The sequence below is a fragment of the Vombatus ursinus genome, unplaced genomic scaffold (genome assembly GCF_900497805.2).
Source record: "Vombatus ursinus unplaced genomic scaffold, bare-nosed wombat genome assembly UNPS02009770.1, whole genome shotgun sequence".
NCBI classification, from domain to species: Eukaryota; Metazoa; Chordata; class Mammalia; order Diprotodontia; family Vombatidae; genus Vombatus; species Vombatus ursinus.
The window spans coordinates 3059829-3077785 of NW_020949548.1; the positions used below are offsets into that span (position 1 = coordinate 3059829).

The 17957-nt window shown below is 36.9% G+C and overlaps 1 protein-coding gene across 1 annotated transcript in view; it reads right to left on the bottom strand.

Moving 5' to 3' along the window:
* Window positions 1–17957, bottom strand: part of ANO3 (anoctamin 3) — a 448483-nt gene that overhangs the window by 137307 nt on the left and 293219 nt on the right. Inside the window, exons 7-10 of the mRNA XM_027852601.1 lie at window positions 10439–10483; window positions 6944–7075; window positions 3074–3180; window positions 219–274 (exon numbers count right to left, since the gene is read on the bottom strand). Of these exons, the coding sequence (XP_027708402.1) occupies window positions 219–274; window positions 3074–3180; window positions 6944–7075; window positions 10439–10483 (340 nt within the window). The remainder of the gene's footprint in view (window positions 1–218; window positions 275–3073; window positions 3181–6943; window positions 7076–10438; window positions 10484–17957) is intronic.

Here is a 17957-nt window from a genome sequence, read left to right on the forward strand (position 1 = left end):
AGATCACAACAAACCAGATTTTATAGTTAAACAAACAAAAAAAATCTCATGAGTGAGAGTGCTTCTTTCAAAGCATTTACTCTGATAAATCAAAGTTTTGCCTTAGGATGAGAACTTAAGCTGCTACATGTAAGTACATATTTTACATTCTTGGATTTTTTTTTATTGTCACTAAATCATTCAGGTTTTTAAATTAATAACATGGAATTTGAAGTTACCTCATGAGGAGGAAAGGATGCCTCATATGTGCCGTTGTTCAGGAGTTTATTGATACCTAGGCAGAGAAGAAAGTCAGTTAATGTACCAAGACTTCCTTAAATCAATGAATATCTACATCTGAGCATGGAAAGGGGCAGTGGTGTTGGTGGTGGTGGTGGTGGTGATGGGAGAGGGGTTGGTTAATCTCAGGACACAGCTCCAAGAAAATCTTAAAATAATACATATAATTGTTGTTAGGATGATAAAAGACAATGGCAATGAAGACAATTCAGCCTGGCCATGATATTGACATCAATGACAACAAGACATGAGGGGCTAAGACAACATATTTGATCACATTGGGTCAGGAAATATCCTGTATCTTTAATAACCAGCCTACATTTTTGAACATCAGCCATGGTCTCACCCACTAAATACCCTGGACAACCACCAAAGCTGCTTTTCTCATTGTCTCCATCAATCCTTTCTCATACTTTCCCATTTCCTTGTTATAGTTTTCACATGGTGCTTTTTACTGAGAATGCCTTCCTTTACCTTATGAATAAATAGCCTTAGAGTTCCAACTCCAATGCTCCCTCTTCTTGAAGCCTTCCCTGATTTCCTCTGGCTGGAAGCAGTTTTTCATGTTTGATTTTGTAGCCCTATGCTCTTCTACCCCTAACCTCTCTTCTTATGCATTTATGAAAGGAATGAAGGAAGACCTCCACTCTGTTAAGGGAACGAATGCCCTGTGATGAAATTATAGGAAGACAAAGGCCACATAGGATGTGCTGTGGTTAGGTTGTGGTTCTCAAAACTGGAGAAAACTTCCAAACTGATGAGATCACAGATCTTCTAGAGTATTTGAGTTTCTACTTATATTTCAATTTGCATTATATTTGTCTGTGCATATGCATTACACCCCAAACCCTGATCATTAGATTGTTGGTTCCTTGATGTCAAAAGCCACATTGCATTTCTCTTACTGTCATCCCTAGTGATTATCATAGTGCCAAGAATAGCATTGGCAGCATTCAGCATATGTTGGTTGAATGAATAAATGAATGTCCACTTCACTTTATTTTGCATGAGCCTAAAATAGCTTAGTGACCACCTAGCTTAACACTGTAATATGCAATAAATAAATCTACTTCCAAAATATGTGTTTATGAGGTCACTGGTGCTCACTGGTTAGTTACAATCTAGAATTGAATGGACAAAAAAATAGAAGATGTCATCTTTCTAGAGTCCTCTTATTAAGATCATATAATTCAACAAAATAGATACTTTTTTCCACTCCAAATTCCTAAAGACTGTAGACATTATTATCTCCCACCTATAAATAATGATCCTGCCTTTAGTGTCCAAAATCAGGGTGTTTAGGTTATTTAAAAGTAGTCACTGGAGCCAGTGGAAGTTTGAAAGCTTTAAAGATAATCTTTCTGAATCTCACCGAATGCTTCAAACGTCACTTACTCTGTACTCAAATGGGGATCTCTACTATGATAGTCTCAACAACTGGTCACCTGGCATGTTCTTGAAGACATCCAAGCACAGGAAACTCACTACTTCCCTAGGATGTCCTTTTTACACTTCTAGATGGCTATAAGTGTTAGGAATGTTTTTCTTAGGATGAGCTAAAACCTTCCTCCACTATAACTTTTAATCTCTCATGTCAAGTATTACATTGCCACTTTTCCCACAGGACAGTTCTTCAAATACTTGAATGAAGCTACCATTTCCCCCAATTAATATTCCCTTCTCCTTAAGCTTCCTCCAATTCTTTTAACCAATCAGCTTGGAGGCCTCTCACAATCACATTTAAGGATGGGCTAACAGTATTTGTTGTTATGCACTTACAGTTGTGTCTGACTCTTCATGACTCCATGTGGGGTTTTCTTGGCAAAAGTACTGGGGCGGTGTGCCATTTTCTTCTCCAGCTTATTTTACATATAAGGAAACTGAGGCCAACAGGGTGAAGTGATCTGCCCTGGGTCACACAGTAAGTATCTGAGGGTGGATTTGAACTGACTTCCTGACTCCAGGCCTGACACTCTATTCACTATGCCATCTAGCTTGTCATGATATAGCAGTCTCTCTCAACAATAATCAATCAGTGGATTTAGATTAGCCAATTTTTTTTTAAGTTTGAAAGGTACAAATAAATTAAATGAGATAACGTATCTATGGCACTTTATAAACCAAAAAGTGCTAATAAATATCTTATGATCATTATTATTGCCAATCATAACAACACAGCCAATCATTTAACTAAAGAATCCTCCTTACCTTTCAAAAAACAAAACAAAACAAAGTAGGACCCCTGGGGCAGGGGTTATTTCATTTTTGTCACTGTATCCCTAGCACCTGGTATATACCTGGTACATAGTGGGTACTTAACAAAAGGCAGTTGAATTGAATGAAATTGAGCTGAATTGAGAAGAGAATTGAAATGCTGGCTATGAAAAAGCAGTTGTACTTATTATGTTGAAAAGTGGGTGTTTCAGTCTTATTAAATGAGAAACATCACAGGGAGAGCAGCCTCCTCCTAACACAAAAGCCATGTTCTTACCAAAAAACAAATTTTAGTTTGCTTTTTGTTTGTTTGAGATTTAGAGTCAGACTTCTTACCTTCACAATCACAGAAGATTAGACCTGAAATGGCCCTGGGTTACCCAGAGCTAGAGGAGACCTTAGAAACAACTCATTCCCACTCTTTCAATTTCTAGGGGAGGAAACTGATAGCCACAAAGGAGCAGTAACTTGGCCAACATTACCAGTCTAGTAAGTGGCAAAGTTTGGACTGGAACCCCCAAATGCTCACACCCCGATTTTCATGCTTATACCATCGTTGTGTCCTTGATCAAGGTCTTACCCATTTTTGTTTTCCCATCTTCGTATTTGGTGCGTTGCAACACATGATGAACGATCCTGCTTCTCGTGGAATTGTTGAAGAAAGTGTCCTTATTTGTTATTGTGAAGCTGTGGAAATGATGGGACTGGTTTTAAGACTCAGAACCGAGCAAAGGACACAGCAAGAGTGTGTAAATGCCACACGATCTAAAAGGTGTTCTCCTTAAAATGACAGCCAACTTGATTTCTTTTCATGATCCCCATATCTCGACAGACAAGAGCCTGACATTTCACTTTCCATTACTATGAATGTTGATTCATGACAAAAATACACCCATAAAAGCAATCACCTATCAAATGTAATTTTGAGTGTCTCCCTTTAGTACTCATCCTTGGCATGGAAAGAGAGGGGAGAAGAGCAGCCTGGACATTTGCTTCCACTGAATTATTTACAATTTTGAAGCAATGCTGACAATGTGGCTTTCTGCAGGGTTTCTTCTAAATAGAGATGATTAAAAATTCAGTCACCATTTCCTAGATTACTTCTGTGGGTTTCAGTTCTTTCTCAGCTAAGAAATGAATACTTTTCCTCTCTGTAATCTCCCTACCCCTCCTTATCTCAATCAATGCAGTCTGATTCTAGTTTGAGGTAAGAGAGCCTTCCAATGACTAATTACTCTTCCTTTGTTTTGGGCTATCCACATCCTGCTTTCCTCCTTGGTCCAGACGAAGACTGTGCTCTACAACACACAGGAAGAACATTTGGTTGTCTGGAAGTCTATTACTAGGCACACACATGCACGTGTCCTCACAATTCAGTGATGAATGGTATTCACAGTGATGAGCCTGAAGGATGAAGGTCTTGCATTGCTTTCTGAAGCATTAAGACTTCACAGGATTGCATCTCCAGCCCAATTACTTTCCAGATGTCTCCATTTCCTCAGTATCTTTACTCCCCTTGGTAGGACTCTACCCTGAAGCCTGTTCTCTTCATTAGTGGGTCCAAGGAGAGGGTTGCCATTCCAGGAGAGGCCCCAGCCATGTTCACTTTACTCCCGGAACAACTAACTCACTCCCCAGACTGCTTCCCCTCCTCAGCAGTCAGCCTCCTTGAAAATAGGAGCTGTCTAGTTTTTATGCTTGCTCTATCTGTCTGTCTGTCTATCTATGTATCTAATCTATCTACCTATCTATCAGTATTTCTCTCTCTCATCATTGTCATTGTGGGCTCTCTCTTTGCTCACACAGATCATGTAATTTGCTATTGACAAAAAAATATTCTACCTCCTAGTGGCCAACCTTCCAAAGAACTTCTAGAAATCATTCCTCAGGCACCATTCTTTGTTATGCATATAGGAATATCGATTTAGAGCTAGATGGTACCTAAGAACCACTGAGTCAAATATCCATATTTTATTGATGAGGAAAGTGAGGGAGAGAAAAGCTCATATATTATAGATTGAGTTTGAAGGGACTTTAGAAGACATTTAGCTCATCTCCCTCATTTAATAGATGAGGAAGCTGAAACTGGCAGAGGTTAAACTATTTGTCTAAGGTCACAAAGCTAGTAAGTGTCTGACTCAGGATTTGAATACAGATCTCCCTGGCTCTAAGTGCAGAATTCCATTTATGACACCATGCTGGAATCCTAATGAATGGTATTTGTATCTTAGTGGAAATTGTCAGTTCTCATGCTCTATGGCTAGTCCTTCAGGAATTCATGGTTGCCCCAGTGCCATGATTCAATCATAATCTGTACTTTTGAGGAATTAAGTATATTTTATTGTGATCTCATTCTTTGCTAACTAAATATCTAACTTTTTAAAAACAATGTAGGTACTCTTCAATTAATGAACTTGAGGAATAAAAGACAAAACACCCTTTAAAAGAGCATCTTGGGTTATCCAGTTACCACATTCGCCTCAAATGAGGGCTGATTACAATAATAGTATGGCATAGCAGGTATATTGGAATTTAAAGGATAAACCTCTGTTTCCAAGAGAAACCCAAGATTATTAAAGAAACTCTGAAGTTTCCTGAAGCCAATTTCCAACTGTTGAATTCTGAGCCTGAAATCCTTTTGCACTGTATATCCCAGATCTACAGTGGTAAACAAGCTCTCTAGGTAATCTCCCCGAACTCATGTCATAAAAGGTATAATATAATTATTTATCCATTTGGTCATTCTTGTGTGGATGGTTAAGGCTAAAGGTTTTTGAGCAGTTAAGGATTTCTTCTGGGAGGTTCTTCAGTGTTCTGGAGAAACATGGATAATGCCATCTGCTAACATGAGCATCCTGAGGATCTGATCATCCACAGGGAATCCCTCTTCAACTTGGATTCTCTGATGGATCTTTTAAATACCAATATTATGACATTGTCATTTTTTTTGGCTATGCAGTATTTAACATAACAGTGTCTGAAGCATGAGGATGGATATCGCATAGAGGTTAGTGTTGAGACTCAGCACTTAGTATAGTGCCTGGCACATAGGAAGGGCTTAACAAATGTTGGCTGATGGTGGGTGTGAACTGGTCATAACAGATGACTAATGAAGGTTATTGAAGAAGATAAAGGGCAAAGGATGCTGTCATTTACATGTGGGATAGGAAAGGAAGTAGGGTTGATCACATAGCAAGGACAAGAGATAATAGGTGGATAGCCCAAAGTTTCCACTAGTATCCTTTTGATGTCAGGACAAACTAAAGATGGCTTCCAGCACATTGGTTAGATCCTCACAGCAAACTCTTGGAAGCTCATGGACAAGAGTCAAATAGAATGGGCAGTCATGAATGCAGTATGGTCTGCATTTTTGGAAGGAACATCTAAATTGTCAAGAACACAAATCCATTTGAATATCTGTAAATAGAATGGATAGAGAACTCTCCTCAAGGTCAGGGTAACTTGGACTCAGGGCTTCTGACTCATATTGGCTATTTGACCCTAGGCAAATCACACCCTTCCCCTTGACCCCCAAGTCCATCAACCCTCTAAGATTTTCAGTGTTAGAACAACAGAAAGTAGGCATGGATGTAGGGAGTATTCTCAGAAAAAGACCAATAATTGATATTTCTTTAGCACTTTGAGGTCTATAAAGAGTTGCTTTTCCCTCGTCTTATTTGATCCTCATAATGGATCTGTAAAATCAATACGACTACCACCACAAATAAAAATAATTAATACTTATATAGATACTATTATCATTCTCATTTCACTGAAAAAAAATAGTTATAGAAATGAAATGACTTACCCAGGGTTTCACAGCTAGTAAATGTCAAAGGTAAGATTTGAACTCAGCTCATCCTGACTCCAGATCTTGTATTCTATCTACTACGCCACCTAGCTCCCTACCGTAGGCATTAGTATTTGCATTTTACAGATGAAAAAAACTGGAGCTAACAGAGTTTACATGACTGCCTGGGGTAACACAGAACTAGTGAAGTCTTTGCAATGGGAGTAGAGCCCAGGTCTTCCTGGATCACAGTTTATCACTCTCCATTCAGCACCCAGCCCTGTCCATGGTAGATGCTTAGCAAATGTCTGTTGAATTTAACTTATTGTATTATTGTTATTATTATTATCCCTCTCTTGCTGCCATCCATAACAGCAGTCATTAGGAAGGCATAGCAGTTTGGCTATTAGATGAACAGCCCATAAACACTGCAATATTTATGATTTGAATTTATATGACTCATAAAACAAAGAATTCATAATGCTCACTGAGTGTTGTTCAGAAATTAAGTGTTAAATATTAATAAGGAAATAAAGACTTTGCCTAAATTGACAAGCCACAGAGATGCTGTTGTTCCTGCTTTATGCCATTGGCAGCCCTGGCTTCACAGCAGAATGAGCACATGAGGCTTGAGAGGCCCGTGGGAGTGGGAATACTTACTGGTGCATACGTGCCCGGCTGAAGGGGGCCGTGTAGCAGTCTGTCTCCTCCAAGTCAGGCAGAGCCTCCTTGTCGAGTTGCATTGGGTTTTTGGGAAGCCAGCTTCTCAGCTGGATGGTTTTTCGATACAAACTGGGACAAAGTCACAATTTAGATTGGATTAGATGAGGTGCTTACCACAGTACCACATTTATCCTGCACTGAGACCTGTTAAGTGCTGGAGGAAACACAATCATAGACTTCATCCTATGGGTGGGTGGTTGAGGTGTGTAAAATACCTTCTACCTTTAAATGAAGAGGTGCCCCTAATCACTTTTGGAGCAAGGGGTGAGTAGGAATTGAACCCAAGACCTAAGGCATAAAATCTCATGTTAATGTGCTTTCCCCCACATCATGCTCCCTTTATTCACTATTTTCATTTATTTCAAGCTTCATAACAAGGCCCAAATTGTTGTTGTAATAGGACATACTGTAATAGAATCCATAGCATGATGGTTGGCATATAATAAACATTTAATAAATGCTTTATCTGCCTATAAGGAGACCAAAATCTGTTGCTGGGTATTATTATGATGAGGATTCCTTTCCTGCCTAGGTTGGACTAGATAGATGGTCTCCAAAGTTCTAACTCACAAATTCTGTGACTCAGGAGGAAAGTGGTCCTGATATTCAGGAATTCTCATCACTCAGTGACATTCCACCCTCCACAATGGGGTCACCTATTAGAGACTCCATTGATGCCATTTGAAGTCAGGAATGAGGAATACATAGGTTGCCAAATACTAGACACCATCATTTCCTTACTGATCCCCCTCTACCCCCAGCTATTGCAACTCAGCTACAATGGCATCATGGGAAGACTTAAGGGTTTATAAGCCTTTGAGCAATTCGATGCAATTTCAACTCGATTTGAAAGTATCATTTTTACAAGATTTACATTTTTCAGACCCACTCCACCAGTTCTGAAGAACATACCCACCATAGAATTAGAGACTCTTAGAACTTTAAAGGACCTTAGGACTATCTAATACTCTTCTCCCAACTCCTGCCATTCAGTAGGTGAGGGTCCTAAGATGCAGAGAGATTTTGTGACTTGCCAATGTCACACAGCTAGTTTATTGTAGAGTTCTCTCTACAGCTCAAGTCTCCTGATTCCCATTCTATTATTACCCCTCCCCCCAGACATGATACTGCTCATTCATAATGGATAAGGTTGAGGGCAAAGATTCTCTCTTTTGGCAAATTTTGGCTTTAAAAAACCAGACCCATGCTGTCCAGGCTCATTTAAGAAGATATAGTATCAAAGGAATCTGGAGTTCAAACCATTGGATTATAGATGCATAGATGTATAACCACCACATGTCCTTAGGAACAATTTTATAGACCACAAATAGTGGAAAAACAGTGGAGAGGGACACTGAAATTAGAATCAGGAAGACATGAGTTCAAATTCTGCCTCACATACTTACTAGTTGTGTGACTTTGGGCAAATCACTTAACTTTTCTGCATCTACTAATAATTAGTTTTAATCCCAAAATATAGGGCAAAAATTGCATTTCCATTTTTCTATTTCATTGAAGTTAGATTGTGTGTATATATGAATATGTGTAAGTTTGTGTAATATATGCATATATCTATCTATATGAGATAGTACCTAAAATTGGTTATATGCTTTATATAACACTTTTCTCTTTCCTATTCCACTCCTCTGCTGCTTCTGTGGTGACTATTTGCTAATTTTATTCAATCACAGAGAATCAGAATTTTATAGGACCTTAGAAATCATCTAAACTCAAACCCATTTCATTCACCATTCTACCACCCATTTTTCTTCATGTCTACACTGGGACCCAGACAAGATATGCCATCTGCTCAAAATCACAAGGGCAGATTGTTGAGTAGAGATCAGACAGAACTTTTTTTTTTATACTAAGAAAATGAAGAAACTGTGAGACGTTTTTCCTAAATTAAGGACATATTAAATTGATTTGATCTAGTGAGATTTGACTAAAATTTAGAGTGGAAAATCTAAAATCCTTCATGAATACTTATTATTTTTGATTTATGACTTACAAAGTGTTAACATTTTTGCCATAACTCATTTAAATTTAAAATGAATGATAAACTCTTATTATTCCCTTCCATTGCACAGACTTAGAATAATATTAAACCTGGAATTTATTGTTGAGTTAGCCACTTCCTTTTCTTTATCAAGTAGGTTGACCTAATATTTCTGGAGATGTTATATTCTTCATTACTTATATTTCTATAAAATGATTGGTTTGAATGGGATAAATTCAAAAGTCTCAAGCACCTCTAACATGCTATAGGCAAGATTCTTAGGTGGTCCCTATCTCTGATGTTCTATGCTCTGTGTTCTAAGGTCCTTTCCAACTTTTGTATTCTATGTTCTATATTTTGGGGTTACTTCTCTCTCAATATTCAGGGTTCTAAGATCCCTTGCAGGTAGCTTTTAGCTCTGATGATATACCATGCTTTAAACACTGAAATCTTTAAACATTCTTCCAATTCTGACATTCTCTGTTCTGTGTTCAAAGAAATTCTCTATTCTAAGATTCTTTTTTGTTCTTAACTTTCTCCAACACTATGATTCTAATTATTTCTCTAACCTTTAAATTGTTTACCTTTAATATTTCAATACCACTTCATTCAGTACATTTTTAACCTTTACATTGCTGTTTTGTTTCTGTACCTCCATCCTTCACCTTTTCAGCCATAAGTAACAGTCTGACAACATTCCAGAAGACTTTTGTTTGAGACTCCATAAAAAGGAAGATCGCTTCCTGCAGGGAATGCCTATCATAGTATCCAAGGATCCTATCCTCATAAGTTTCAGGTTGCTCGGTGCCACTGATTCTTTGTCATAGCTACCGTGACTACCAAGGCAAAGGACATTGTTGCTGTTGTTGTTGTTTTTTGGAACATATGTTTAAAATTCTGGTCAGTTCCAACATTACCTAACTGCAAGTCAAGATTCTCAATTTTGAAATTATTTCAAAGTCTGTCACTCTCATTGATTAACTAATAAAAGGTAGGTCATTCCCTCACTAGGACTCATTTTCTTCATCTTACAGGTTAAGACATTGGCCTGAATAATCTCTAGGCTTCCTGCCTTTTCTATTTTTTTCTATGTCTACTGTAACAACAGCAGCTAATCAGTAATGTATTGTGTAATGCTCTGTTTTTCGAGAACTAAAATTTCATTCAGGTAAAACTTCCTTTTCACATCATTTAATTGTACAAGATTTTTGGCCATGTCTAATTGAGTAAAAAAAGAGCAAATCAACTGTCTAGGCAATTTTAAACATTGTGTTATTGGGTATAATGACATTTTGGGAATCTTCTTGAACACAATCCAACTCATTATTTTCTCCTTGAATTTGCAGCTGGTTTATAAGGTAGAATTGAATTGGGGATTTTTGTTTGCTTCAGGATAATAAGCTGGCATCATAGTAGCTTTATCATCCACCAACCTATTCAACGTTCTGTTCTTCCAGTCAGTGTAATAGCATTTTTTCCTGGAACAAAAAAAAAGGAGAAAAGAAATCAGCTGAGTATAGTTGTGAGAAGTTATAATTAAGGTTAACTATAACATTCAAGAATACCAAACATGAATATTTTAACACAGAGAACTTTACCTGTATGAAGACAGCAGATTTAAGAAGAGCAAAACATTGCTTTATTTCAACCAATGGCATTAATTGGTCCCACAGAAATATGACCTTAGTTGAAATGATATTTCAAGGGACATCTAATTCCACAGCAATGTATTTTTTAATAAATAAGAAAACTACAAATGCATGATCAGCTAACAAAGAAGACCTATAAGCATCTAAAATTGAGGTTTAGAGCCCAGGCCTATCCTAAGACCATTATATGACCAAGATAGGTCTTGGCTCTAAGATCATGTGTTATCAAAAGCAACCCTGAGGTCTGCAAATGGCAACCAGTGGATTAAAGAGGGAAGACAGATGGCTAGTTCAAGAATAAGATATAAAATAATTCAGAGACATGATGGAAAACAGGGGCTACTTCACCTCAAGGAATCCTCTGCACATTTATTTTAATATCAATCTAAAGATTAAAATAATGAAATGAGTTGGAACTTTATTTCTTTCAACAAACAAAGACATAAGTATGTAATCTCTAGCTGGGTGGGCATAATCCATATTGTTAGAGGAACAAAATAATGGACAAATATGAAGCCTTAGGCAGTGCCAGTAAAGGTACTTATTAAAACATGGATTCTGGATGCCATTTTCCCAACCCAGTCCAATTCCCCAAAAGAATGATGGAGAAGTGCAATGAATGAGATAGTACTTTTGAATTTCCACAAGTTATATAAAAAATAAATGAAAACTTTAAAGACTTTTTCTCCTTTTCTTTGTTCTTTGCATTCCAGAACCAATTTGGTAGAATAATCAACCTGATAATTCTTTGTCGTGAGTAGGAATACTACTCTTTGATATAAGAAACTGTCCATATAAAGAATATAAAAACTCTATATGACAAAGAATTCAGAGAAATTAGGTGACAGACCTCCATAGGGCAGTGTCTGGCAAATTGGACAATGGCTGTGTGTAATACTCTGTTTTTCGAGAACTAAAACCCCAAAATTTAGGGTGAGGCTTAGTTACAATATGTAAGATAACATGTAAGTACATTTTCAAATCTTAAAGCACTACACAAAGACTATTGTTGTTGTTATCATCATCATCATTATTAATACCATTATCATGATATGCCATTGATTTAACCATTTTTATATGTGCTATTCTTTAAAAATGTGAAATGCACTAAATTTGCAGAATATGTTTTAAACTTACCTCTAAGAACCTAGATAATTCTTGGAGAACATCATTACGTTGAAACAAAAATCAATGGCCTGCCTATCAGGCAACAGATTTTCTATTCAGCTTGTTGAAGTTCTACTTTGTTCCACAATATATGTATGGTTCTGGCATTTGCATAAGCAATTAGGGTTTCACATAAGGTACAACATATACCCCCACACAAACACACAATTGGCATATGCCTCTTTTTCTTCATTTTCACCTTTGATGGAAGAAAAGACTTCTGGTAGGGAAAGTTAAGTCACTACTTAGGAAATATTGATAAAGAATAAAGTTATGCTCATGAAATGCAACAGAAAAAAAAATAAATTTAAGACTAATTTTCAACATCAATAGAAAGCTCCAGGAAAGAGTTTAAAAGATGGTAAAGGTCATATGTATAATTAGACACAGCAGACATGGTTGGTAATACTATTTATCTACAGGGAAAAGAGCACTTGGACTGAATAACAACCTAGACTCAAACTTCTTACTCCCTGGTAGCCTAGGAGCATTTACTTGAAACTGTTATTAGTACTGAGTATTAGCCATTCTCAATTGTGATATGACTCCACTGAAAACAAAGGAAAGCAGCATGGCTGCCATGAGCTGACAGCACATTTTCAGACATTGTCCAACATTACAAAGTGGAAATGCAACAGGTGAAATGATTGTCTGGAACAGTTAAGGGGAGTCTCACTGCACAGTAGGTATAAATCATAGATTGCTAATACATAGCCATCATTGTTTCTGATTAAATACTCATTGTTCTCACATGAGGCCTTTCTGCACGGATGCTTTCACTTTTTGTCTTTGTAAATGATATTGTGGATATAGTTTTGGACCTGTGGATAGGAAACTCTATGTTACAATCCAGCCTCAGACACTTATTAATTGTATGACCCTGAGCAAGTCACTTCATGTAGGTCTGATTCAGTTTCCTCATCTGTAAAATGGGGATAACAGCACCCGTCTCCCAGGGTTGTTGTGAAGATCAAATGAGATATTTGCAAAACAGTTTGCAAAATTTAAAGCACTATAAAAATACTGTTATTGTAATATATTTGTAACATTGTAATATTGTATTGTATATAATAAGGTGTTATAATATACAGTTTTATAATATTATAATACATTGAATAATACTTAATATCCAAAATATGCTACTACTACTACTACTAATAATAATTATTATTATTACCGTCAGTGTTGTCCATACAGTGTCTGAACATGGCAGGTACTTAACTGAACTGAAGTATAATAAAGTGAATTGCAGGGAATCTCCTCAGTAATTTCATATTGTTATTTTTGTTCAATTGTGTCCGACTCTTTTTGACCCCATTTGGGGTTTTCTTGGCAAAGATACTAAAGTGATTTGCATTTCCTTCTCCAGCTCATTTTACAGATGAGGAAATTGAAACAGAGTTAAGTGACTTGACCAGGACCACCCAGCTAATTAATGTCTAAGACCAGATTTGAACTCAGGAAGATGAGTCTTTTATATTGGTATTCAGATAAAAAAGTAACAGAATGAGTCTCCCTCTCTCTCTCTCTCTCTCTCTCTCTCTCTCTCTCTCTCTCTGAAAGTCGATTTCCTTAAGGTAAGAGTCTTAAGATTTGTTTTGTGTTATGGTCACCTTTTGACAATCTGGTGAAGTCAGTGGACTCTTTCTCAACATAACATTATTAAATGAATTAAATAAAATACAAAGAAGTATCCCGAGCCCCCAATTATATTGAAATACAGTTATCAATATATTTAAAAGGCAAAATAAGTTCATGGATCCCAGGTTAAGAACCAAAACTTTATGGGATTAAGGGTGGGACAAGGCAATACTATCAGAAGGATTATAAAACAAATCTTGCATTCATGGTAAAGGAGATGAAAGAAAAAAAAAGGAATGGATAGGGGAAAAACTTGTGTAGAAGAATAGAAGACTGTGGAAAATGGAAAAGATCCTTCTTGATGGAACAAAGCTGCAAGGGCATGAGGAGAGGATAGATGCTGCCGTGTTTTCATAATCTGAGTTTTATAGCAATGTAATTTTAAAGTAGTCACCTCTACTTTAAGATAAGCCAACAGTTTAAACCAGGGGTGAATAGCCTAGGTGATTGATGAATGGTTATTTCAATTAATGGACTATAAATTACTTAAGTACATGAACCATCTCTAATTCATCTTTATATTTCCAACTGTTTAGCAGGATACTCTGCATGTCTTATACCTTCAAATTTTGTTAAAAGGTCATCGACTGAATTCGGCTTGATTTTTGAAGGCCATCTCTAGAGTATTTTGATGCATACACTAAACATGGTATTCCTGAGATAATCAGAAGAGGGAACATTGGGGATGGATCATGCTATGCAAAGGTTAGGACTACAGACTGGATTTAAGATCTCAGTGCTGTAAGGAATTCCCAAGTCAAGAAATTGCCTTTACCAAAGCAGTTCAGTAACTTCTCTGCAAATTAGCCTCTTGTCTCTGATCACACAGCCAGGACACATCAGAGAGAGGACTTGAAATCAGATCTCCCAGTCTTCAAGTCTTACCTTTCTATCCACTCTGATATTGTCTTTCAGGAACAAAGAGGAGACAGGATCATAACTTAAATGTTATAAAGCAAAAGGCTTATTATTAGGTGCTTTTGGGTATTTCAATGAAACAAAGGCATAGAGAGGAATAGGAAAACATAATCACTGCTAAAACAAATTATCATCTCTAAAACTATATTTGATTCAATAAACATTTACCAAGGACCTGTGAGTTACTAAGCTAGGTTGACAAAAGTGAAAGCATCCCTGCTTTACATTCTACTGAGGGCAGAGACAGAAGTCTTACACAAGTACATCTAATATAAATAAAACTGAGGAGAGAAAACACTAAGGAGGGAAGGGTGTTAGGAAAGTCTTTAGGAAGGAGAAACCCGAGCTGAGCCTAAATGGACAGCAAGGAATCTGAGAGGCAAAAATGCAGAGGGAGGGCATTCTAGGTATCGGCTTGTGAGACTGCACAGAGGCCAGATTTGGAAAGCTGAGTTTAGGAAATAGTGAGTAGTATGCTTTGGCTGGACAAGGGAAATAGGAAAACACAGGTGCCAGCCAGATTGTGGAAAGCCTTAAATGCACATTAAGGAGTTTGTATGCAACAGCAATATTCTTAGCCTTTCTTTGGTTTTCAACATCATCATAATCATGATGTCACACAGCTTCTAAGGGAGCTCTCAAATTTTCCTTATGGTATTTATATCTACAAATGTTTGATTACTCCTAGAATCCCAGTGGATAATGTCCTTTGTGAAGTAGAGAGCAGCATGGCTAACATTGCCCACCCTGTGAAGCAAAAAGCAGACAAGCAATGGCTTTGTGTTATTCTTTGGTGACGTGCCACTATTTTAAGATGCTATTTTTGAGCTTTGTTCACTTTGATTTCTGGTTATCTGATCACCATTTGTATTTTATCCAATGAAATAAAAATCATTTGAAGGAATGACATCATTTATCTTTTTTTGGGTTCTTTTCCTAGTTTGCAGACACATCTGAGAAAGCAAAGGCATCACCCTCTGCAGATATGTAAATACTAACTTAATCTTGGAACCTCTCTAGCTCATTGCTGCCTTTAGATGAAAGCTCATTTTCATAGCTGACAAGGTCAGGGCTCCACTTGGCTAAATTCAGCAAAGATGATGGAAATAGAAAAAAAAAATCACAGTGCATTAGACATTTCCTTCTGTTATGACAACATGGTCTTTAGAAGCAACACAGTTTGTTCCTGACAACAACCATAAGTCAGTGATGTAGAAAATCTTATACAGAAATATCTAAATGACAGAGACCTTTAAGATTATGCTTTCAAAATATTTTGAGTGGCAAAAATGCTCATCACCAGAGATGGTGCTTAAATTGACTTTGTGACCAGAAGCAGAAATAGCGGCTTGAGGATACGTCTTCCAGTGTCAAACATGGGATGACAAGTGAAAAATGCACTCAATTACAAGGAAGCTTTAAAAAAAATCTAGTAAGTTGGTACCATATATAGACATAACACATTTAAGATTGTTTCCCTAAACCTTTTTCTACATGGTTTTGTGCCCAATCAATAATCAATCAATAACCATTCATTAAGCACGTATTATATGCCAGGAACATATGCTAGATATTGGGAATAAAAAACACAACAATGAACTATTCCCTGCCCTCAAGGAGCTTCTATTCTCTCAGAGGACAGAACATGCACAAATGAGTATACACATAATAAACATAAGATAGTTGCAAGGAGAAAGCATAGTTTATGTTTTGTATATGCAATAGTAAGGCGGAACATTCTCAGCCTTTCTTTGGTTTTCAGCACCATCACAATCATGATATCACACATCTTGTCAGGGAGCTCTCAAGTTTTCCTTATGGTTTTTATATTTACAAGTGTTTTGATCATGCCTAGAATCCCAGTGGATGATGTCCTTTATGAAGTAGAGAATAGCATGGCTAGCATTGGCCACCTTGTGTAGCAACAGGCAGGCAAACAGAGGCTTGTGCTGTTCTTTGATGACATATCGCTATTTTAAGAAGCCATTTTGGAGTTTCATCCACTTTGATTTCTGGTCATCTGTATGACCAGAAATTTTCTCAGTATGGCTATAGGCTTAAAAAAATCTCTAAAGCAAAAGGAATTTCCATGTCATCAAGTTTAGCTCATATAGAAAATATGACTACTCTATTACATCTAATGATAAAAAGTCAAATAACTTGTTTAATGATTTCAGTGAGAGGGAACTCATTACCTCCCAAGGTAAATTGATTTTCTTAAATCCCATTAGCTCCCTATTTATTTACAGGAATAAATATAAAACCCTCTTTTGGGCTATTGTAACCTTCCATAACCTGGCCCTTGCCTATCTTTTTAGTCTTTTTTTATGTTTTATTCCCTTCCACACATTCTATGATTTAGCAACACTGACGCCTTGCTATTCCTCAAAGAAGATACTTCATCATGTAATTCCAGGTTTTTTCCCTGGCTATCTCATATGCATCAAACCTTCTCTCCCTCTTCATCTCCATTTCCAGGCTTCCTTCAAGTTTCAGTTAAAGTCTCCTCTTCTACAAGAAGCCTTTCCTAGTCTTCTTTAATCTTAATGTCTTCCTTCAAGATCATCTTCAACTCATAACTCTAATGTCTTTTTTCTACACAGTTGTTGGCATGTTGTCTCTTCCACTAGACTATGAACTTGTTGAGAAAAGGGGCTTCTATTTTCAACCTTTCTGCTTTATGTAATATATCATTTTCTCATAAATGATAGTGATGTCATGAGTGGTGGAGGTTGGGATATGGCCTTACAATATTTTTCAGTTTGTTAGAGAAAAGTAGCACAGATACACTTACATAGAGATTGAAAAAAAGGGAGTAAGCTTAATTATATTTCAAGAGTTACCATACTCCTGGGTGACTATTTCAAGATTCTTTTTAGATGCTCTGAAAATGTTAACATGAAAAAAATCATAGAAAATCAGAGTTATCATCTAACACATGTTTCCAAGCCCCCCTTTGGATCCTCATAGGAAAATGATGTAAATTAATTTCAGTCACTTTTTGACTTTCACCTATCTAGTCAAATCATTTTGTAGTGTTATTCAAGTCTTTGTAAACATCTCTGGTGATGAAGCTCATTAAAAATCTCTCTGTGTAACTCAGGTTTCCTGATGGCTTCAATCATCTTGATTAAGACTCTTGAACAATTATGCAGTGCTGGTAGGGTGGACTGGTGGAGGTTATGTTACATATTCTCTGGTTGTCTTTTGAATACTGTATAGTATAGTAGACAGATCACTGGACTTTTAGATTCTAGGTTCCAGGTCTGACCCTGCAATTTACTGTCTGAGCTTAGAAAAATTAGTTAACTACAATGGGAGAAGAAAATACGGTCAAGTGTAATGAGTCAGAGTGTGAAGTGAGTATCTAGAGTTGAAGACCTGGGTTTGAATTCTAACTCATCTACTTTTTACTTCTAGGGGACTCATCTTCCTCATTTATAAAATGAAGTTTGATTAGGTGACCTCTAAGGCTCCTTTTAGACAGATAGGTGGTTATAGTAGATGGTGTGCTGGACCTGGAGTCATTTTCATGAGTTCAAATGAACTCATTTTCATGAGTTCAAATCTGACCTCA